The sequence below is a fragment of the Trichoderma aggressivum genome (genome assembly GCF_033847375.1).
Source record: "Trichoderma aggressivum f. europaeum strain CBS 100526 chromosome Unknown scaffold_036, whole genome shotgun sequence".
Lineage (NCBI taxonomy): Eukaryota > Fungi > Ascomycota > Sordariomycetes > Hypocreales > Hypocreaceae > Trichoderma > Trichoderma aggressivum.
Genome location: NW_026946402.1, coordinates 173,335 through 194,895, shown reverse-complemented (window position 1 = coordinate 194,895; position 21,561 = coordinate 173,335). Strand labels below are relative to the sequence as shown.

At 54.1% G+C, this 21,561-nt stretch overlaps 6 protein-coding genes across 6 annotated transcripts; 3 read left to right on the top strand and 3 right to left on the bottom strand.

Annotated features, from left to right (window-relative positions):
- Window positions 1-4,454: 4,454 nt before the first annotated feature.
- On the top strand, window positions 4,455-6,434 carry Triagg1_7855 (uncharacterized protein; the record flags this gene model as incomplete). Its single annotated transcript, XM_062902636.1, has 3 exons — window positions 4,455-4,484; window positions 4,982-5,544; window positions 5,687-6,434. The coding sequence occupies 3 exons, from the start codon at window positions 4,455-4,457 to the stop codon at window positions 6,432-6,434; spliced, it is 1,341 nt and encodes a 446-aa protein (XP_062753188.1).
- A 973-nt stretch (window positions 6,435-7,407) lies between these two features.
- Triagg1_7854 (uncharacterized protein) lies at window positions 7,408-8,070 on the bottom strand (the record flags this gene model as incomplete). The annotated part of the gene is made up of 1 exon (XM_062902635.1): window positions 7,408-8,070. The coding sequence occupies one exon, from the start codon at window positions 8,068-8,070 to the stop codon at window positions 7,408-7,410; it is 663 nt and encodes a 220-aa protein (XP_062753187.1).
- A 1,263-nt stretch (window positions 8,071-9,333) lies between these two features.
- Triagg1_7853 (uncharacterized protein) lies at window positions 9,334-10,656 on the bottom strand (the record flags this gene model as incomplete). Its single annotated transcript, XM_062902634.1, has 3 exons — window positions 9,334-10,004; window positions 10,078-10,515; window positions 10,593-10,656. 3 exons carry the CDS (start codon window positions 10,654-10,656, stop codon window positions 9,334-9,336), a joined length of 1,173 nt encoding a protein of 390 aa, XP_062753186.1.
- Window positions 10,657-11,534: 878 nt separating this feature from the next.
- Window positions 11,535-12,523, top strand: Triagg1_7852 (uncharacterized protein; the record flags this gene model as incomplete). Its single annotated transcript, XM_062902633.1, has 2 exons — window positions 11,535-11,804; window positions 11,861-12,523. The coding sequence occupies 2 exons, from the start codon at window positions 11,535-11,537 to the stop codon at window positions 12,521-12,523; spliced, it is 933 nt and encodes a 310-aa protein (XP_062753185.1).
- Window positions 12,524-12,668: 145 nt separating this feature from the next.
- Triagg1_7851 (uncharacterized protein) lies at window positions 12,669-13,771 on the bottom strand (the record flags this gene model as incomplete). The annotated part of the gene is made up of 2 exons (XM_062902632.1): window positions 12,669-13,493; window positions 13,553-13,771. The coding sequence occupies 2 exons, from the start codon at window positions 13,769-13,771 to the stop codon at window positions 12,669-12,671; spliced, it is 1,044 nt and encodes a 347-aa protein (XP_062753184.1).
- An 837-nt stretch (window positions 13,772-14,608) lies between these two features.
- On the top strand, window positions 14,609-21,248 carry Triagg1_7850 (uncharacterized protein; the record flags this gene model as incomplete). Its single annotated transcript, XM_062902631.1, has 3 exons — window positions 14,609-14,631; window positions 14,718-18,711; window positions 18,774-21,248. 3 exons carry the CDS (start codon window positions 14,609-14,611, stop codon window positions 21,246-21,248), a joined length of 6,492 nt encoding a protein of 2,163 aa, XP_062753183.1.
- Between the last annotated feature and the right edge of the window lie 313 nt (window positions 21,249-21,561).

Below are 21,561 nucleotides of genomic sequence, written 5' to 3'. Positions count from 1 at the left end.
CGGTTCTTTACAGCTACATGTACCTAGAACGACAAGTTGGGTGCGAAAATTGTATAACGGTACAAGTAAACGGACGTCCACCATTTGAATCTCTCCCCTCTCTCTTTTTTCTAAAACAGGGCTCGGTGTTTGGACTCGGGATTATCTCCCTTCAACCTGCTAGTGACAGGTAGCCGCTGTTGCTTCTATGTACTAAAGCAACAACACTCTCAGATGCAAGCACACCTTCTCTTCCCTGCATTGGCTTCTGCCTACCAGCCTGAAGCCCTGCTCCTAGAGAGGTAGGGATTGCGAGAAAAGTGCCGAACGACAAGCTCAGCAGGGGTGCCTCTCATTCAGTCGGACGCTTTCCTGAATCTGACTTGCAAAGTATGTACGTTGTACATGTATGAAGAGGTAGGATCTACTGCCTAAGGTAGTACTAGTAGTACCTCTACCTAGTAGAGGTAGTAATAGGACTATTACCTACAGAGTAGAGTACCTACTCCGTACGCCCGTCGAAAAGAGCCGGCAGCCTGGGTTGATGTCAGCCTGATCATCTAGGTAGTTTTAAGCTCGGCTCCCGCAATGTAACATCGCCCTTGACTTTGTTCTGTATTATTGGACCAGGTCCGGGCCCTGCTCAGACGCATGCGGCTAATCAGGTTATAGATGTGATAGATCTAGCAGGAAGCTCTAGCGTGTGGCCTCGAACAGGGAGTACGGCACATGTATACCAGGCACTCTGTACTCCGTCCCTTGGTAAGTGGAAATGGCCTAAGGAGTGTCGGGTTAGCAGTGCTCCAGATTACCTCTAAATTACTAGTAGTAGTACCTAGTAATAAGGAGTATACTCGTAGCAGGTAAGGAGCAGAGAGCACTAAGATGAACCCGTCACGGAACGAGTGCCTCCATATATCTACCTTATGTGAGGGCGGTGATATCATTTTGTACCATGGTACCGCTTCCCACTCCGTCTCCCCCCCCGGACCAGCGACGGCTCGGGACGCCAAGACGTTGGACGGAACGAGCATCCGGGAAGCGATATATTACATATAGATGGGGACTGTGGCGCTTCTCGTTGTTTCTATGCCCTACTGGTGTCTCAACTCGCAGGTGACGGCATGCAGCAGCCACAGACGTGGCAGCCCAGGAGGCATGGTCTTTACGAAGAATACACGTATGAAATGCAGTTCATATTCTCCGTACAACCCCGAGCGAACACGTTCTCATTCAAGGGATAGAATGCTCACCGCGGTTTGGGCTTGGCGAACCAGGACGAAGCTCGCTTGGCCTGCTGACAACCATTATAGGTTTCACCTTGAACCCTGGGGTGGCGTCCCCAATACACGTACACGTTCTAGAGGAGCCGGGGAAAAGGCAAGAAAGAACAAAGGTAAGACATGATCAAGACAAATGAGGGCAAAAACCGCCGAAGCGCATTAGATTAAAACCGCAGCAGGGTTTAAACTGGCGGTAGAAGAGCTGACCTGGCCCTTTAAGGCAGCTTTGCCAATTTGAAAAAGAGGTTGAGCGCGACTTTAGCTTGATTACAACTCTGTACCTAGTAGTCTCCAGAGCGCCATCCTGATCCCTGGGACGGACTGCTCGCTAGGCCAAGCAGACACTAGGCGGTATTACTGCTCGCAAGCTAGAGATAAGGAGATTGACGGGTGTCATATCCCGTAAGATGGATGATCGATACTGTATATCCACCTTGGTAACGCGTGATGCGAGACTACGACTTACAATCAAGTCGTATTGCTTTGGCGTGGCAGTCTGTCCTGTGCAGTCCAAGCAACGGCCATGGCCCAAAACTAAAAAAGACCAGCGTCCATGAGCCATTGTTTTACCATTTGAATAATCCTGAAAACTCTTGTGCGCTGCCAAAGGATGACGGCCTCTTACCGGTTTGTTGTGTCTCGATTCTTCCGCCCCAAAGGTCTATTCCTGGCAAACGCCGTGCGTGAGGCGGCGCCATCCCGCCAAACACGGTGGTGATGCTGGCGCTAGGGAGGCTGCTCTACGGTAGGAAGGGCAACAACGGCCACAACGCAACCGCTCGGACACGAAGATGGCTGCGGCTGGTCGAGTCACGACATTTGGGGGCCGCGCTGGCCAGCGTCGAGCACGAGGCCCAGCCCAGCGAAGCCCGACGGAAAAGACACAAGCATCATAACAGCAAGCGGGAAGCGGGATTGCCATTGGTCCTAACCCAGTGCGTCCGAGTCCTCGTATGCCCAGCAACTCACAGCATGCCGGGCACCGTGCTAAGGCAAGTAAGGTATCTAGAGATTAGTACCTGATGATGCATGGTCAGGTCATGTGCTACACTGCATATTCCGTACTGTATGAGTATATCAAATCCCAGGCCCAAGTTGCGGCGGTGGCTTCAGATGTGAAGCAGCTCGGAAAGAAAAAGACAACAGATACCTTGACTTGCAAGTGGCCAGGCCGCAGCCTATTGGCGGGCTATTTGAAGCGACATTGATGTACAGAATACAAGGGGGGGAGAATGGGGCTACCAGTTGGAAGGAGCTGGAGGGGGGCGTGCGCTGAAGATCTGGGCCAGTTGAAACGGTGGCCAGCGCTACCGGGGAGTACCTTGGAGCCAGTGGCCGCGGCCGCGGCGCACGGGGTACCGCTGAGGTACTCTGTGCCGCATCCCGTCAATGCATTTGCTGTCTGGTACAAAGTACGAGTACAGACTACCACCCCTCCCCCCTTCTCCCAAACCCTGGAGTTTTTCAACCTTGCAATATGGATCGAAAGACGGGTTCCCGACCAGCTGCATGGTAGCATCAATGCTGCCAGGATATGTAATACTACTAATCTATCTTTATACCCAAATGCAAGGCCGTAAGGCGCGATGCACCCGGACCCGCTGTGTGTGTACAGAGGTATTTGGTTGTCTTGCTGCGGTACAGCACAGGTATGCACACAACGCACAAAAAACGAAGCCATCCATTCAGTGTCTGGTGCTGATGCGTGTCTTGGGCCAGGCCAGCGCGGATTTGGGATGCCTCTGGGTTGATGGAGGCAAATACCGATGCCGACGCCAGTGTCAGTTTCAATGCTCGTGCTCGTGCCCGTGCTCATATGAGATGAGCTCATGCTTATGAGCTCATGCTTACGACCTCGAAGACAACACAAGCCAGGGGCTTGGCTCGACAACACGACGACGACAAACCGCTGCTCTACTGCGGCAATGCATGGGCAGAATGGTATGGAAACTCGGTCGTTCAATGACGCACCGCCCGGCATTTGAACCCACGCGGTCCCGCCACTGTCTCTCTTCAGCCACTCGACGAACGGTGCAAACGAGAGGCCACGACGTTGCCAGATTTCCCAACCCGACTCGGCATCCTCCACTTTGCAACAGCCCAAGACCAAGACCAGCGAGTCTCTGATTAGCTACCGATGGACGTCTCCATGCAATTCGCCTGACGGCTTCTCGACGGCTAGACAGCCACCGCCATGCTCTTTCTTGCTCACCGACTTGAGCTTCAACAGCTGGAGAGTGCCTCGAGCAAGCTGGGTTTCTGGTCTCGCTGCTTTTTTGGCTTGGAGACTATTTGCTGGTTGTGTCTTCAGCCGCACCCCCTCCCCTGCTCTGTGTGCTGGTTTGTGTTTCCCTTTCCTTTTTTCTTTTATTAATTTTTTCCCCGTCTTTTCTCTCGTTCTCTCTTATTCCACGCCTTCTATTTCTCCCTGTTTCCCTGTTTCACTCTTCTTCCTTTTGATGCCGCCCTAACTTGACCTGGCCTGGTCTGGGGTCAGTCCGTCAGTATTATTCCGGACACTGTCCACCGCGAGCCGTGCTGTCCTTTTCCATCAGCCGTCTCCCTCCTCAATCTCCCGCCTCACTACCGGGCCATTCTTTTTAATCTAGCGCCAGTGTTTATTAATTGATTCATTATTTACCGGGAGCTAGCCCTATGTTGCTCGGGCCCGTCCTAGCTTCACAACCCCAGGCTCAATCATGTTGCTTGCTTCTTCTCCATGCATGCAAACCAGTCCAGGGCCACCAACATGCCATCTTTTTTGGCCCCCCCCTTGGACGTTCTTGTTCCCAACTCACACTCCCCACCGTTCTCTGTTTCCCCCAGTCCAGCTTGTGTCGGCAAGCCAATCAGCTCGTCTCTTGGCTCTTGTTCTTCTCTTTCGACACCCCTGGGCTGCTCAATTGCTTGCCCGCTTCCTTCGTCTGCACCAACAAAGTGGCTTCCCGACTGGCGTCCGCCCTGTCCCCAGCGCTGGGTCCCTCGCCACCCCTGCCTAGCATATCTGACGTTTCCTCTCTCATGGGACTGTCGAGATGGAACTTGTGACTCTCCCAAGGCCTCTCTCCTTCCTACAGGCACGGCAACCCGATCTAGTGGGCAGGGTCCTTGTCTGGTCTTGACGTAGTGGCCCGGCGGCAACGGGCCATGCTCTGCTTCATCGACTCCTCTCATGTCCCCCCCATTGGCTCCATGAACCCCCCCGGCACGCCAATCATGTTGGTATTTTGTCTTCATAAACTCGTTGCCAGAAGCCCATTGTATTCATTTCTGAGACAGCACCATCCTTCTCTTTCCCTCGTGCTCTTCCCCCCCCTTTCGCGGTACCTAAAAGTTGGCACATCCGGGCCTCGACTCTTTTGCTTATCACCAACTCCCGTGTGCTTATTATTGTATCTTGTCAACACTAGGACACACAAGCTGTCCCGTCTTCCTCCTTGCAGTTCCTGCCTCTGGCGCCGTGGTTCCTCTCTCATCCCACACAACGCGAGTCCGCCTAGTCTCGTTTGCTGCCTTCTCTGGTCCTTTTCGTAGCAGCAACCCAACCAGGCCGAGGATACACATCGACGATCTTCGAACTGCGTGTGCCTGCCACATTGCTGCTGACCCAGCTTTGCCACCTCACTGGGTCCTGCTACCGCCGGGCCTCTTTCATCGCCTCATTTGCATAGCCCACGCCGGGGCTTAATCAGGCAGTCGCTGAGCTGGCTCAACTCCAGAGCCAGTCGCCGCTCTGCCTCCTGCAGGCAGGGCCACCAACGTCGTTCAACGTGGTCGCACACGGCAGTTTCGACCTGATCCGCGGTCCTGGCGCATCTGCTGACCGGCCCCGTATGGGCGGCAGAGGCTTGCCAGCCAGCCCCGTGGATATCACCTCCTTGCTTCGGTTTTCCTCAAACGCTTCAAACGAATCCCCCGTGCCGTCCCCCAGAAGACAGCTTCGACCTGCCTCTGTACCGTCAACACCCACGACTACTCCTCATGATCTCCTACCTCCGCGTGTTGGGCCTCCGGCTGTAGCTCCAGCGCTCATCCCGAGCAACAGGCGCAGTATGACGCCTCACGTCCCGGATCAGCCAGTCAAGAAGCAAAGCAAGTGGTCTCCCGAGGAGGATGCCATCATCATTGAGCTGCGGGGCAGAGGAATGAAATGGGAAGATGTTTCAAAGCGACTTCCAGGGCGCAGTGCCATCAGTTGCCGGCTTCACTATCAGAACTACCTCGAGAGACGGAGCGAGTGGGATGAGGAGCGCAAGAACAAGCTTGCCAGGCTGTATGAGAGGTATGTGTGTGACTGCGTCATGGCAAGGAAGAAGCTCTTGTTTTACATGAGCCTGTCGATCTTCTTCTTACCCTTCGCCCATCTCCATCTTCATCTCCATGACTTCGTCATGACAAGATTGGCTAACATTCCCAACTCCTAGATTCAAGTCTGACATGTGGGCCAAGGTAGCTGAAGAGCTGGCCGTCCCCTGGCGAGCAGCCGAAGCTATGCACTGGCAGCTTGGGGAGGCAGACATGGCTCGCCGAGCTGGTGTAGTTCCTTTCTCTCTCGCCGCTGTCAATACCAGTGAGTCGTCGAGCAACAGGGCGTTGGCAAGTCGAGCTCAGGCTCCGATTCAGCCGCAGGATAACAGCACTCTTCGTGAAATGAGGCCACCGTCTCCTCCCACGAGCTACGGCCGCAGCCAGCTTATGCCCCCCATGGCCTCGGCGCGAACTCCTCGACGAGGACCTATCAACTCACAACCACCTCCCCCACAGCAAACGCGGCCAATGCTACCTCCGCAACACATGCATCAGACACCCCATCCCTCCCCCCACACAGTAGTACCAGGACCACCGGCTCCGCAGCAGCCGCCGCCACCGGTGCCTGCTGCCGCTCTGGCACACCCTCTCGGCGACTACCGCCGTAGCCCAGGTCCTGGGCTGGCCCCGATTCAGCCTCACCCGTCCTCCCACAACACCGGCCCTCTGCCAGGTGTTGCACAGCTGACCACGGGGATGAGCCCATATGGTCCGCCAAGCGGGCCACCGACGCCTACCTCTCTGCCTGCGATTGCTACTCCCTCGATGCCTCGTTATGTGCCCCTCGAGCAGGCAGGAACGAAACGACGAGCGAGCCCCGATATGGTACGACCCGATGGTGCTCATAGGCGAAGGCTCGCATAAGACTGTCTTGTCATCATTCTATCCAACGATTTACATGCATCATGAAAAGAAAAGGGAAAAAAAACACGCATACCTAAAAAAGGGGGAAGACAAAAAATAACCGCTTACGATAAGCGAAGTTGATGGATACTAACGATCCATTCATTCGTTACTTAAGTAAAAGGAACATGCACTCACATATTTACACACTTATACACTCACACCGGAATGGATTCAATGAGGTAATGCAAGTTAGCTTGCATTGGATCAAACATTCACCCTGACGTCAATAGACGGGGCATACGGAACGTGTTTCAAAGCAGGAAACGCTTACCGATACAGACGGATGGTATCAACAGAACAATACGCTCGGTCGCGGACGCTTAGACAGCTGCTATTTGTTTTGTTTTGTTTTGTTTTGTTTTGCTTTGTTTTGTTTTGTTGTCTTGTTTGATTTGCTTTTGTCTCGGCTTTGATTTTTGATTTTTGATTTTTTGATCTTGGATTTATTTGACTGGTCTTGACTCTGTTTTATGTTGGCTTTGTTTTTACCTCGTTTCTTATGTTTTTTTTCTTTTTGGCTCTCTCTTTCGGAATATGGCTAGAGGCGCTTCTTGGATTAAAGAAAAGGCTTTGAACTTTTGGGGGTCCGGTACATGATGGGCATTCTAATATGGCTTAGAGGTACATGAGACGAACCGACAGGAGGTGATGACGGGACATGTTGGGCATCCATGTTGGGGCATCCGCTGGGTAGACGCCAAAGAGCAGGAAACATGAGCGGATGGGCGTTTTATTTGGAATGAAGGAAATGGCATTGGCATACACTGGGCACGCAGCCACTCTTGTTTTGTTTATTTAGGTAGCTAGTACACCGCATGTCTGCAGCGTTTACTTTGTATCAATCAAGGAATACTATATTCTCGAGGTCTCGTCGTTTAGGCTGCTGCCCAGGTATCATTTTTGCAAGTACTATCTTAGAAGAGGTGTATCTTCAGTCTTGGGTGCCACATATCACCCACCAATTGTCCTTTTCATAACCGCTCTCCAAAACTGCGCCTCCTGCCGCCATCACATCCTCCTCCAGCTCTCCCTTGCGATACAAGTGATAGTATCGCTGGAAAGTCTCATCCGGCTTGCCCTTTGAGCGCATCACCCAGGGCACCATCGTATCCTGCTCCGACCCTTCGTCCCAACCCCTACGGCTCGAACTCTGCTCCAAGGCCCAGGCGTATATGAGCACTCTCCCGCCGCTGTGGACGCAATCCAACAAGGCCTGGATGCTCTCCTGGCGTCTCTCCCGCGTAGACAGGTGGTGGATGACGGCGACGCAGATGACGAAATCGACGGAGCGCTGGCGGTAGGGCAGGTTCAGGGCGTCTGCGACGACGACCTCGCCGTTGCGCTCGGTGCGGGCGAGGCACACGAGGGCGTCGCTGCGGTCGGAGCCGAAGATGTGCAGGCTGGGGTTGACGGGGAGGTACTTGCCGTTGCCGCAGCCGACGTCGAGGCCGACTGCGCCCGGGGGCTGGGAGGTGAGGAACGAGGAGATGAGGGGCCAGGGCTTGTGGCGGGTGGATGAGAAGTGCGGCGCGATGGCGTTGTAGACGGAGTGGACGTGGGTGGCTTCGTAGGCCTCGGGGGAGGAGGATTGCATGATTTTTTTTTTGGTTGGGGGGTGAGGGTGGGGATGAGTTGTGATGTGGTAGTTTTTGGTGTTTTGAGGAGGGTTGGGATTGCTGTTTGAGATGAGGACGGGAAATTGAGAAGTAAATTGTGATTGGCTCAGATGTAGGTATGAATTGATGTTAGTATGAGCGATGAACAGAATGAATCAGATTATCCAAATCTGTGTTGCTGGCCGTATTACCTGATCTGCGTATAAAATGGCCCCCTCGGTTTGAATGTTCACGATATCAAAAAAGTAAGTCGGTCGTCAAAGTTTCAAACACGGAAAGTGGGGAGTCCATCCCGTGCTGTGGGTTCACAAAAGGAAAAAAAGAAGAAAGAGAAAAAAAGAAATTCATCCGTGGGTGGGCGTGCCCGTAACAAAAAATTTGGGTTGGCGGAACAATATTTTTTTCGCTACGGCAGCGTGGGGGAAGCTAATCTGTCGTTTTCTGTCTTTTTTTTTTTTTTTGGTTGTTGTGCGTTATGAGATGGAGGACCCTTGCTGGTGATTCTTTTTTTTTGACGAGATAAGTATTTGTGATGTATTCTTTTTTTTACACTCTGGCAATCTGCAGTGCAGTGGTTGTTTTGGGACACCCTTGCGATGCTTGTACAAGTACAGGTACAGGTACAGCCTCGGGGAGGGCGGAGGACATGGGCGGATGTGGACATTTGCCCCCCCGGAAAGGGTCATGGATACTTCAATGTAGTTGGGATGAACAATTGCTCTGCGTAGTAGCGTAGCTCGTATTAGTACTACCTGGTACCTAGAGACTCCATAGACTCCATCGTAGACGGCATGTCCTTATCGTGTACTCCGTAGTTGGCTACTACGAGTATTTGAAATTCAGTCATTTGATGAACAAGAGGTGAGACAGCCTGGAAGATGAAATATGGGGTAGAGATATCGCCTTTACGCAAAAGAGCTGTTCGTGCATGGGATATCCGGTAGCTCATAGCCCAGGGGCCGGGTCATTTGTCACTTGTATACGAAGCACTTGACTACAATAGACTACGCCCGATGCTGTGTGGGATTGAGCAATCCATCGTGTCAGGGGATGGGTGCCGGATCTAAAACTTCCTCTGTATATGGGTGCATGTCACTTGTCACATACGGTACGTCAAGACGCATGTTCTCGAAGCTGCTAGCACGGCAGCCCAGCCTTTTGGCGTTTTCCAATTTACCATGGATTGATTGTTTTTTGCTCTTATATTTACGTATGTCTCCACTCTCCCTTTTTTTTCTTCTTCACTGATTGCCCGTGTTGAGAGGGCTCTTGGGGTCGTACACATCCGTGGTAATCAGCTCCGGATACGTGATGCCTCCCTGCCTCAGCGCCTCCTCCATCGTCTCCATGATGACGATGCTCTCCTTCCAGGGCAACGTGGCGCTCTCCAACTTGCCGTCACGCAAGCAGCGAGCGCACTCGTCCGCCTCCCAGAACATGCCGTGGCCCCAGTTGTTGCGCGCAGGGTCCGTGGGCTGGGGGCAGTCGACCGTCTGGGCCTCGCCGTTCTTCTTGACCACCCTGTACTTGGTCGGCCGGTAGGCCGGGGCGAAGACTTGGATTTCTCCCTTGGATCCTTGGATGCGGACGGCCGGGACGACGCCCTCGGGGTCGGTGTCTGCTCGCATCGTCGTCGAGGCGATGCCGATACTGTTGTGGCCGGGGAAGCTGCAGATGATGGCCGTGTTCTCGTCCGCGCCGGTGGTGTACTTGTTGCTGGAAGCAATCACGGTTGGGGCCTCCTTGTCTTGTTCTGGCTGTAAGTGATACAGCGTCTGGAACACCCAGGTGAGGGGATAAACTCCAAGATCGAGAGTTGCGCCGCCTGCGAGGTCGGGGTTGACCATCCGATGAGAGTCTGCGAATCTCAATCCGCTGCCCTCCTCTGCGTTTGAGTTGATCGACAAGTCACCTGGTTTACAAGTTAGTCTGTTTCCCCTCTTCCTTGTGTTTCTGTGCTTTCGCCTTTTTGATTCGGAGCTTACCAATTGTTCGGAAGACGGTGCCAATCTCGCCAGAGGTAATGAGTTCTCGAACCTTGATGCTCAGCGGGAAATATCGTGTCCACACAGCCTCCATCAAGAACAGCTTCTTCGCCTTGGCCGTCTCGACCAGCTTTCGGGCCTGGGCAGCGGTCACGGTGAAGGCCTTCTCGCACAAGACGTGCTTGCCGGCCTCCAGCGCCAGCATGGTGTTCTGGAAGTGGTGGCTGTGGGGGGTTGCCACGTAAATGATGTCGACGTTGGGGTCGACGACGAGTTCCGGGTACGATCCGTACGTCTTGGCGTCAAAGGCACCGTTGATCTTCTGGAGGAATTCCGCCGCCCTCTGGCTGCTGCTGGAGGAGGCTACGGCAACGATTTCGTGACGCACGTCGTCGGCGCCTCGGACTGCAGGACTGCACAGGATATCCTTGCAAAAGGCTAGTTAACCGTGTTAGTTTCCAGCGATCCGATCGACCCTATACAGGCGGGCTCAAGCAGCCAGATACTTTACTTACTCTCTGCGATGCCGCCAGTGGCCATGATGCCCCATTTGAGGGTGTAAGGGTTTCCGGACGCCATTGTGGATGAGAGTGTGTGGTTGAGGTGACGCCGAGGTTGACTCTGAGGTTGCCGAATGAAGGTTGAGGTTTACGACGGCTCTCCTAAACTAGCCCAGACAATGAGGTAATGGACGCTTCTTTATATCCTCGGCCCTCTTTTGCGTTTTACGAGACCCGAGATCGTTGTGCCAGTTCGCCGCAAATCAAACAGCCAAGTGGAGTGGTTGATGCTCGCGCTCGCCAATCAACAGCCTCATAAGTCCGGTGTCGTACGGGCAAAGTTGCCCCGCGGCCACAATTTCTCTCTCGCATCCGTATTATGACGGATATAGCCAAATAGCTCACCACAATCCTCCTCATGGCAACGTTCCTAGCGGCGGGGAGACAAAATCGGCCCTTGGTGGGGTTGGCAGCTTGCGATCCAATTAGGCTCAATGGACGGCGTCATTTTTTTCATGGAGCCAATTACCCCGAAATATCGGGGGAGCAAAAGCTGGTGGTGACATGGACAAGGTGAGACTACCTATACACGTAGGGACGAAAATCGATCAAGAAACGTTGGGTTGCCGTGTAGCCGTAAAGGTTGAGATGTAAGGTGCAAGAAGCAAGAAATAAAATCCCCCTCCCTTGTACAGTGAAGAATACACGTACACAGTAGATCAAGTACGCTGATAATGACAACCCTGACGTGACCTCGTCCTATCTTTGCCCCGCGTCTCGCACTCCGCTGCTGTGTGCGTGAGAATGGATGCTTACAACCAGCTCGAAGCTTTACTTTGCAATGCAAGCCTCCAGCTTCCATCATCTCCTTCGCCACAATGAACGTCGAATAAATAAGTAAATTACTGGTCTGATTGCCATTCATTCCACATCAGCTTACTTTGCCCCTCCTCTATCATGGCTCGTCCAGCTATTGGAGCGCAAGCATCACGGCTTGCGCGAGATCTTCCTCTTGGACTATCGACAGCTTCCACTCGCATTCCGAAACTCATCTATGGCACTGCCTGGAAGAAGGAACAAACAGCGGATCTAGTCTACCAGGCTTTGGAAACCGGCTTCCGCGCCATCGATACTGCGGCCCAGCCCAAGCACTATGACGAGCGTGGTGTTAGTATGGCTGTCAAACGGGCTGTGGGGGAAGGCCTCATTAAACGAGAGGATTTATTCGTATGCACGACTCGGTTCTAGTGGTATCAAGATCTTCTGGTTGACGCATTTCACAGATTCAGACTAAATTTACATCCCCAGCTGGGCAGAATAACGTCACTCCATATGATTTGAACGCTCCGCTGGCGGACAAAGTTCATCAGTCTGTGCAGTCTTCTCTAGCTAATTTCAGTATCGACGGCCAAGAGCCATATCTCGATAGCCTGGTGCTTCATTCGCCCATGGATACTATGCAAGAGACAATAACCGTGTGGAAGACGCTCGAAACCTACACACCGCACAAGATTCGGAACCTCGGGATATCCAATACTACTCTCCCCATCTTACAAGCTTTGTTCAACGACATGACCGTCAAGCCCTCTGTCGTGCAGAATCGTTTCCACAACAGAACTGGGTATGAGACCGAGCTTCGAGCTTTTTGCCGTGAAAAGAAAATAGTATTTCAATCTTTCTGGACCATCAGTGCCAACAGACATTTGCTTCAATGCAGCTCCGTGCGAGAGGTGGCGCAGAAGGCCGGGGTAGGAGCAGTTGCGGCGTTGTATTCGATGGTGTTGGGACTGGAGGGGACTACCATCTTGGACGGCACAACAAGCCAGGCTCATATGGAGGAAGACTTGGAGGGTATAGAGACTGTAGGAGTATGGGCAGAGGGGGATGGAGCTTCTGACTGGGCGTCCGCGCTTGGTAGCTTCGGACAGCTAATCGGGGAATCATAGGCGTCTTAAAAGTCTTGAGGGCAATGGAACAGCTATGGTCAAGCCCGTGGTGGCTCTAATCTATGTCTAAATATCTTTCGCAAAAGTATTCGCCACTATGAATGGAAAGCATGCCGTCGCCTCGAGATATACCTATTGCTTCACGTCAGCTCATATTCGTGAGGATCCTGAATAGGGGGAGAGTACTGACCTTCACGTTATCTGCTCCAATTTTAATCTTGCCCCAAGAGACTGCTTCGTCCGGACGCGCGCCGGCGTCGCTACCGTCGAATTCTTGGGCTGTGTTGATGTAGACGGCTGATTCCGCACCGTTTCTCATGAGGCATGCGTTTGCAATGTGGTGCTTGACGACTCCGCCTCCGAGGATAAGCATTCCTGCTCTTTTAGCTCGAACGGCAATAGTGTTGATGCGTCGAATATCTTCTACCAGATCGATCCGTAGCTGCTGTGGTGAGCTCTTGAAGGTGTGGAAATAGAGCATGTCTCCAATACTGCCGTCCGTCAAGGCAGGGCAGAAAACGGGAATGTCGTTTTTGTAAGCCCAGTAGTACACTGAGCGCTCGTCGTTAATCTCCTTGCCCAGTCGGTGAATAACCTTTGAAGGCGTCCAGTGAATCTCGTTTTCGGTTCCTTTGCTGGCCTCCTGCTCTTCCAGCATCTTGTCAAAGATGGGCACCACCCAGTCCTCAAAAGCACAATAGTTGGCGTTGGGGACGACGAGGTTTCCGATGCGGTTGAGGCCCTTTTTCCGCAGGTCTGCGCCGACAGCACTGAAGGAGCTCATGTATGTTTCACCGAGACACTTGATGAAGTCTTCCTCTACTCCTCCAGCCGTTGTGACAATGCATGAGACATGCTTGTGCTCCACAAGCCACCGAAAGACCCCCCTTAGACCGGATGAGATAAGGTTGGAAGTGTATCCCAAGAAAATCGTCGTCTTATCTCCAGTTTCGGGGTCTCTCCAGGCTCTCTTTACTAGTCGTTAGCCGTACTGGATTCCCCCCTGAGGAATATCTCTCTCATACTGACCATGTCGTTGATAATCCTAATGGCTTCACTCATGGAAGTTGCCTGGAACCCCATATTCTTCATTCCAAGGAACAAATCCTCTGCAGTGATGGGTCCCTTTAGCTTGTTGAAGTCGAGTTCTTCTACTTTCTGTGCGTCCTTTGGCATTTCCTCTGATTTGACGAGCACCGCATTGGTGACCTCCAACGGAGGCGCACCAGAGCTGCTGTTTTCTGCCATATCAGGGAAAGGGAATACTCAGTCTAAGATGTGAGCTTCTTCTGCTGCGTATAAACGAGAAAAAGAAGAGCCTCTTGCTACAGAGGATGAATGCGACGAAGAACAAATACGGCTCCCTTATTTACAAGCTTGCTTAATCCAGTATGAGATATTGAAGTCGGTACTTGACGTCTTCTCACAATTTGCACGGCTCGCGGGTAACTTGATCCGCTAGCAAAATATCTGCTTTTTTTCCCTTTGAGTTTCCATTAATCTCACAACAGGGCTAGTCCCGCCAGTGGCGCTAACCGCCTCAAGTATCACATTAGTAATTTTCCACATCGACAGCGCCAAGCCCCCGCTGACTGCCGGGGGGACAAAGTAACAGCAAGGCCCGGAACAGACTAGCGCCTAGCGTCTCGCGGCAAAGAGGCTGCCTGTATCTGCTCAAGCGCCACGCGATCTGGATGTATTTTGAAGTCTCTCGGTGGACCTCGAGATCTTCAGCTCCTTCATCATTCCAGCCTCTGACGGCCATTTGCATCGATACTTTGGGATAGTTCGCAGCACGTTGGCCCGACGTCATCGCTAGAATTTTCTTTTGTTTTTTTGAGGGCTGCTGCCTCTTGATCTCGGCTTTCCCAGCCACCCCCTGCGCTGCAACGGGGCAGACAACGCCTGTTAGCCGAGGAAGTGAGCGATTGAGATTCTCGTGATCAACACCACGGAAGCCGACTTCGTTACGCATCTCCAGTGCCGGTTTCGCGACGCCGCCGGCCTCTGGATGGGACCTGCGGGATTTCTGCAGGGTCTCATCCGGCACTGGCCCGCCATTCACCATGTACGTACCGCGCGTGAATGCCGCTGTTTAACCTTAGCCGGTGCCATCGACGGCACCTTGAGACGAGCCGCGATTGTCTTCTACATCTGTCACTGGCCATCTTGCTCACACTACTTCCTGCTGCAGGGCGTTCAGGCATCGATACGACGGGGGGGACCGGCGGTCGAGATCTCCTCGAGATCGCGATCGCTCCCCGGACCGCTTTGATCGGGCATCACACTATAGCGACAGCGATAGGCGCCGCTCGTCTGCAGAAGCTAGAACAAATTCGGCGCCATTCCCTCCAGGTAGGGACGTATTCGCGGATCAGTTGCGCCGCGAACCTCCCCGTGGCCCCAAGGCGCTGATAGATCCTCCCGCCGGGCCGAGAGGAGGAGGGTTTGCCGGCGACTTCAGAGGCGGGCGGGGGCGAGGGAGAGGAGGCCGAGGGTGGCCTGGCAGAGACGACAGCCGCGATAGGGGAAGGGACAGAGACATCGACTATCGAGACCGATTCCGAGATGAGAGAAGCCGGGAGCGAGACCGGGAGCGAGAACGAGACTGGCGAGAGCAGAGAGACTTCAGGCTGAGAAGATCGCCAATTGGAAGAGCACGATCGCCGACGCGAGATTTCCGCGATCGGGATATCCCCCCGGGGCTAGACGCAGACAGGTCCCGTCGCGGTTCTCGTGACGGTGGCCCTCCATCAGCCGGCTCTTCATCGTCCGAGCCTGTTTTCAACGCACCGCCATTTTCTCGAGGTGGAGGCTTCCGTGGGCGGGGAGGCCGTGGAAGAGGCGACTGGCCCGAGAGAGGGCGAGGACGAGTCCCGTATGATGACCGTAGCGACCGCTACCAGCGCAGTCGCTCTCAGGAAGGCCGCTGGGCCCGCGAGCGCGACGAGCGTGAGCGTCCTGACAGATACCCTGAAGCCCGCGACCCACGCGATGAAAGGGATCGAGGGGAAAATCGTGAGCTCTTCCGTGCCAAAGTGGAAGCGCGAGCGGCTCAGGAATCCGCCGCGCAAGTCAAAGACGTTTCACCCCCTCCTGTAGCCCCATCAGCCCCGGCATTTGGATCTGTGCCAAACCGGGCTCCGAGTACTGGTGATGCGCAGGCTACCCCGGCCGCTGTCACGACTAAGCCACCACCGACTGCTCCCCGCGCCTTTGGAGAGCGTCCGGTGTCTGCAGGGCAGGCTTCTGGAGCCCCCGAGACTCCTCAGCCACCCACTGGACCCTCAAAAGTCTTACCGCACGACAGCCCTCCTATCCCTCTAGGTCCCAGACTGCAGCAACCCAAGGCCCCTCGCCCATCGAGCAAGCAATGGATCAACCCAAGTTTGAAGAAACAGCCACCCGAGTCGCCCAAGGTAATGAGATCGCAAAGCTTCGTCCAACAACGGCCAACCCCGCCTCAACCTCCCCTGCAACGGGGCGTCTCCCAAGTTGAGACCTCTGACCTAAAGCGACCGCGTAGTAGCGATGAAAAATCAGATCCTTACTTGGGGGTAGAGAATAGAATGCGAGCTCATCATAGTGAGGAGCCGGGCGAGATCACTACACGAGGCGAGTTCGAAAAGCCATTGCCAAACGACGTGGCCGATTACGAGCCGCCAGAATCGATGGATCACGATGCAAAGCCTCCCGAGTCTCCGGCGCACTCTGTTGGACAGCCTCCCACTCCCCCAAAGCTTGACTCACTTCCTAAGCCGCAGGAAAATGGACCGACCGAAGAAACGAAAAGCCCTACCGAGGCAGTACCTGTGAAGCGAAAGCACAAGCCGCTCAAGGTCCGCGCTGTTCGATTTTCTCTACCTCCGAAGAAAACTCAACCGGAAGAGCCTCCCGAATCCGACGACGAAGATATGGGCGATTATTTCGATATGGAAATCAACAAGACTGAAGCTGAATTGAGCAAATTGCAAAAGCCAGACTTGCCAGTGGAGTTGATTAAGCGTTACATGGCTCTATCGCATGGGTCAATGGTGAAGATACTGAATGAGGGAGAAGGATTGTCAGAGATGTTGGGCGAAATTCCAACAAGTCCTGAACCCGAGCCTGTACCTGTGAGCGAAAAGATGGAAATTGAACCTGCCGAGACCCAGAACGAAGAGCCCCCTGTTTCTCACGACGAGCCTCTTGTATCAAAAGAAACCGAGGAGAACACTCAAGTGCAAGAGCCTGGCCCTGGTAGCGATCAACTTATTCCAGCCCCAGTTGAAGAAGAGAAGGAGGAAAAGGTTGAGCAAGTTATCCCGCAAGAGCAAGAGGATCGCCAGCCGAAGGCGGAGGAAATGGACATTGATGACGAACCCAGGCTTCCGCCCCCTGAGCCTAATAACGAACCGGAGCCGATGATCGAAACCACAATAGACGGCTCTACCAAAGAGGATAAAGAACCTGAAGTTATTCCGAACGCCGAAGAGACTTTGCCACCTATTGATGAGGCCACCACCTTGTTGAAACCTGCCGAAATAGAGACCAAGCCTCCAAGCACTCCATCTCAAGTAGCAGACGAAGATGACGAGACCGAAACCGAAGATGAGGCGTACATGGAGGTCCAGGCTGCCGCTGCGGTTGCCACAGTCCGACGATACATGTCAACACCGCCTGTAGACAGTCTTCCCGACGATTATAGTAATCACCCGCTCTGGTACCGAGATAGGGAGTTTCTGGCAACGTTGGAATCGGACCCTGTTGTTGATAATTTCGTTGCCGTGTATCTTGAGAAGGTGCACCTCGATAGATCGTCCGAGCAACGGCGCGCGCAGGAGGAGTATACTGAAAAGTATATGCAATATCTTGAGTATACCATGTCAGATGACCCTGTGGCAACAAAGAGCAGAGATAAGTTTTCGGTCTCGGCTCCTTCAGAGACCACAGGTACCCCAGCACCCGAGCAGAAACCAGAAGGCAGGGGAACAGGCAGAAGATTTGCTACAGAGCGCGACCTCGAGCGTGTACTTCAAGCTTCCATGCGAGAAGATGAGGAGAGGAAAGAACGGGAGTTACGAATCCAACAGGAGAAGTATCGCAGCGACAAGGAAGCTGTCATTCCAGACATGTACTGGGACGATTCGGAAAAGCAACGAGTTCAGTACCTTGATCGGTCTGGATTCACCCCTACAGAAAAGCTTGTTTCCGCATGGCACGTGTTTCAACCCGTCAATAACTTCACAGAAGAGGAAGCCCATCTTTTCGAGAAGCGCTACCTGGAGTGTCCCAAGCAATGGGGTAAGATTGCGGAAGCTCTTCCAAATCGTGACTTCCGCGCCTGCATTCAATATTATTACCTGATGAAAGGAGAGCTCAACCTCAAAGAGAAGTTGAAGAAGCAGCCAAAGAGGCGGAAGAAGGGTGGCCGGGGCAAACAGAGATCCAGCGCCTTGGTCTCGGAGCTCGGCAACGGCGAGCCCGAAGGGGAAGAGACGCCTCAGGAAAACGGCGAGAATGGAGAAAGGCGACGGCCCCGACGAGCTGCTGCTCCTACGTGGAACTTCGAACAGCCTCAGACGGACGGCGAGAGCACCCCTGCTGCAACTCCTGGGCGTCGCGGGGCATCTGCTGCTTCTAGAGGTGACCAGCCCGAAAAGGTGGATGGAAGGAAGGGAAGGCGAAAGGCCAAGGATAAGGACAAAGACAAGGAGAAGGAAAAGGACAAAGAGGCCAAGGCGTCCAAGCCAAACCAAACCCTCGCAGCTGCGCCGGGACCCGCAGCTGGGAAAGGAAGAGGCCGAGCTGATTCTCGCCCGGTGGCTGCAGAATACCTGCCGGGCCCTCCTCCATCCGACCCTCATCGTTTGCCGGTGCCGTACGAACAACCCTTGCAAGCGGGTATCCAGCCGCCGTTTGCCGTGCCGCAACCACAGCTCATTGAGAGGCCAAAGCCTGTAGCCGTCCCTGGATCCATCACAGAAGTCATGGCAGCACCTTCACTTCGGCCAGAACCACCCCCACCTCCTCCGTCATCCATCACCACCTTTAACTTGACGCAGGCCATTCCTGAACGGAAGCAATTATCTCAGGCATCGAGCTATTGGAGCGTGTCTGAAGCCAATGACTTCCCAGCGCTTCTAAGAACATTCGGTACTGATTGGTCGGCAATTGCGAAATACATGGGTTCAAAGACAACAGTCATGGTATGTATCCTGTCCTGCCTCTTGAGCTGAGAATGCTTACTCACGTGGAATCAAACCAATAGGTGAAGAATTATTACGTTCGACAGAAGGATTCTGGAAAACCAGAATGGGAGGCAATTGCTCAAGAGGCGGATGCGAAGCGAGCTAGGGGAGAGAAACGGCCTGATCCTCCTGTGCCCACTACGGGTGGGCGTGGTAGGAGATTTGAAGGCACTGCGTCTGGCACCTCGAGGCCTATCGCGGTGGCTCCAGGAGCTGTCGACCCCCATGGCGATCTTCCACAGCCCAAGGTTGAACCCGCGCCTCCTCAGCCATTGAGGCAAACGCAGCATATACCCAGCTACGGAGTACCGATTGCCCAGGCTCCAGTCCAAGCTCCTCTGGCACAACCCAACCAGGCACCTCTTGCTGTACCGTCTCATGCAGTGCCCCAGGCTACGCAGCAAGCCATATCCCCCAATGCCCGCACCTTGCACCAAGCGTTGCCGCCTTTCGGTTTTCCAGAACGCGAGCGCGAGCCTGCTCAACCCCAACGAGTCCCACTACCGCAGAAGCCTTCTGCTAGCCAAGTCCCAGAACTCCGGGATTCTCGCCCCTTATCTGTGGCACAGCCTCTGCAGCCAGCACATTCCGAGGTCCTGGCTGAGCGTGAACGCGCTGTTCAGCTAGACCGGATGAACATGGAGAAGCGGTACAGAGAGCAGCAGCAAAGAGAGCAGCAACACAGGGAGCAGCAACACAGGGAGCAGCAGCACAGGGAGCAGCAACATAGGGAGCAACAGCAGCAACAGCAACAGCAGCAGCTCATGCGTGAAAGGGAAATGGAAATAGAGCGTGAGCGTGAGCGCGAGAGGGAGAGGGAGAGAGAACTCCGACAAGCGGAGCAGCAGTCGATGAGAATGAAGCAGGAATCTGAAGCACCACTCCACCGTTACGAACCGTATGGTGGCCATCGACAGCAGCTTAGCCATGGCGGAGGCCCTCGGGAGCCATTCTCACTAACGAGACCGTCATCCCAAGAACCGTCTCGCTCCGTTGCTCCTCAACCGTATCCCACGTCGGTTCCGCCACAGCAGCCAATGCGGTCGTTGCTTTCTGACCCTGTTGTGGTACAGTCACCTCCGCTGGCGCCTCCGTCCTCCAGGCCAACCCAGGCTCCTCCACCGCAGAGGATCTCATCAGGCCCTCCACACGAACCCTACGGTGCAGCCGCCCCACCTCCTCAGCATCCTTCTTCAATGCCATCTCTTACACCTGCTCGACCTCCTGAGCCCCGAAAGTCAAACATCATGTCGCTTTTGAACGATGATCCTCCGCCCCCTAAGCGAGTCGCTGAGGTTACGCAAAGCCACACACCTGGGCCATCTTCAACGCCGCCGTCCCAGGGCATCGGTCGGCCTCCACCACCTGCGGCCGCACCTACACAAGCCCCTCCGATTCGCCGGGAAACAGACTCTCACTATTCTCCTTATGGGCGAGCGCCATCCAGTGGAGCATCAGCCATGCCTTCTCTAAAACCTCCTTATTCTGCCTCGCCGGTCTCCTCGCAGCATATTAGTGGACACCGAAGCATGCCATCTGATTCCGCGGTAGAGGTTGATTATTACGGACGGCACGCATATCCACAAAGCCATCCAGCAAGCGGAACGAACTCTCCCCAGATCTCTCAGCGTTACCCTCCACCCCCACAGTCAAGCCAGCCCCAATATCAGTCCCAGACAGGTTATCCCACAGCCTACGGAGGAGGGCCTCAGTCAGCGCATATCACCTCGCCGCCGACACAGCAATACGCAACTCACTCATCGTCAAGGAGTCGTGAAATTCCACCAAGTAGCCGTGATAACGTCTGGCCGTCGTCTGGCCATCAAGCTCAACCTTCTGATATTCGACCACAAGGCAACAGTTGGCCATCCCAACCTCCCAAGGCAACACAGGCGCCTCCTCAGCACGCTCAACCGGCTTGGGGATCCCAGCATCCTTCGACAAAACCAGGTACTCCCGCACCGGCATGGCCAGCAGCCGCTCCACCGCCCCAACAGCACATGTCCCTGAGAGATGACCGGCCTCCTTCAATATACGGACAGGGCACCTCGGGCTTGTCGCAGCAGCACTCGCTGCAGTCTCGCTATCCGCAGACGACACGAGCGCCGGAGCCCATGTCTTCCAGTGCACAGCCATACCCGCGTTACACGTCAACTCCGGGGCCAGCGCTACCACGAGATCCTCGGGATCCAAGAGATCCTAGAGACCCGAGAGATGTCCCGCCTGGCCGAAGTTATACTCCAAGCGTTTACGATAGTCGCGGGCCGCCGCCACCTCAGCCTCAAGTACATGGTTACCCGGCACCGGACCCAAGAGAGTTGCAGCTACGGGACTCGAGAGACCCGAGGGATCAAAGAGATCCACGAGATCGAGACCCAAGAGACTTGCGAGACCCCAGAGATCCAAGAGACCCGAGAGACCCGCGTGACATCATGAATCGGGGTAGTCTTCGACCTCACGAGTACGACAGGCACCCCGATAGGTACGGCCGCTGAAGAGCGCCTGTTGACGAGCATTGACGAGCATTGGATGAGCGAAGGGGGGAACAGCATGCCCCTCATTATAATCCATGTGTTTGCCTTTCTGTTGGTCGTTGTTTTTCCAAGTTTTTGTATACGCGTCTTTACAGTCATCAATCTACACGAGTTTGGTGTAAATCTATAGAGGGGCACTTTGGGGTACTTGGGGGATTATATATGACGTCTCGGGGTAGGTTCATGCAATGTTGACTGACGGAGACGACTGCGAACTGGAAGGGGGCGGATCTGGTGTGTTTTGCTCTTTGTTTAAAAAAAAAACGAGTTGTTT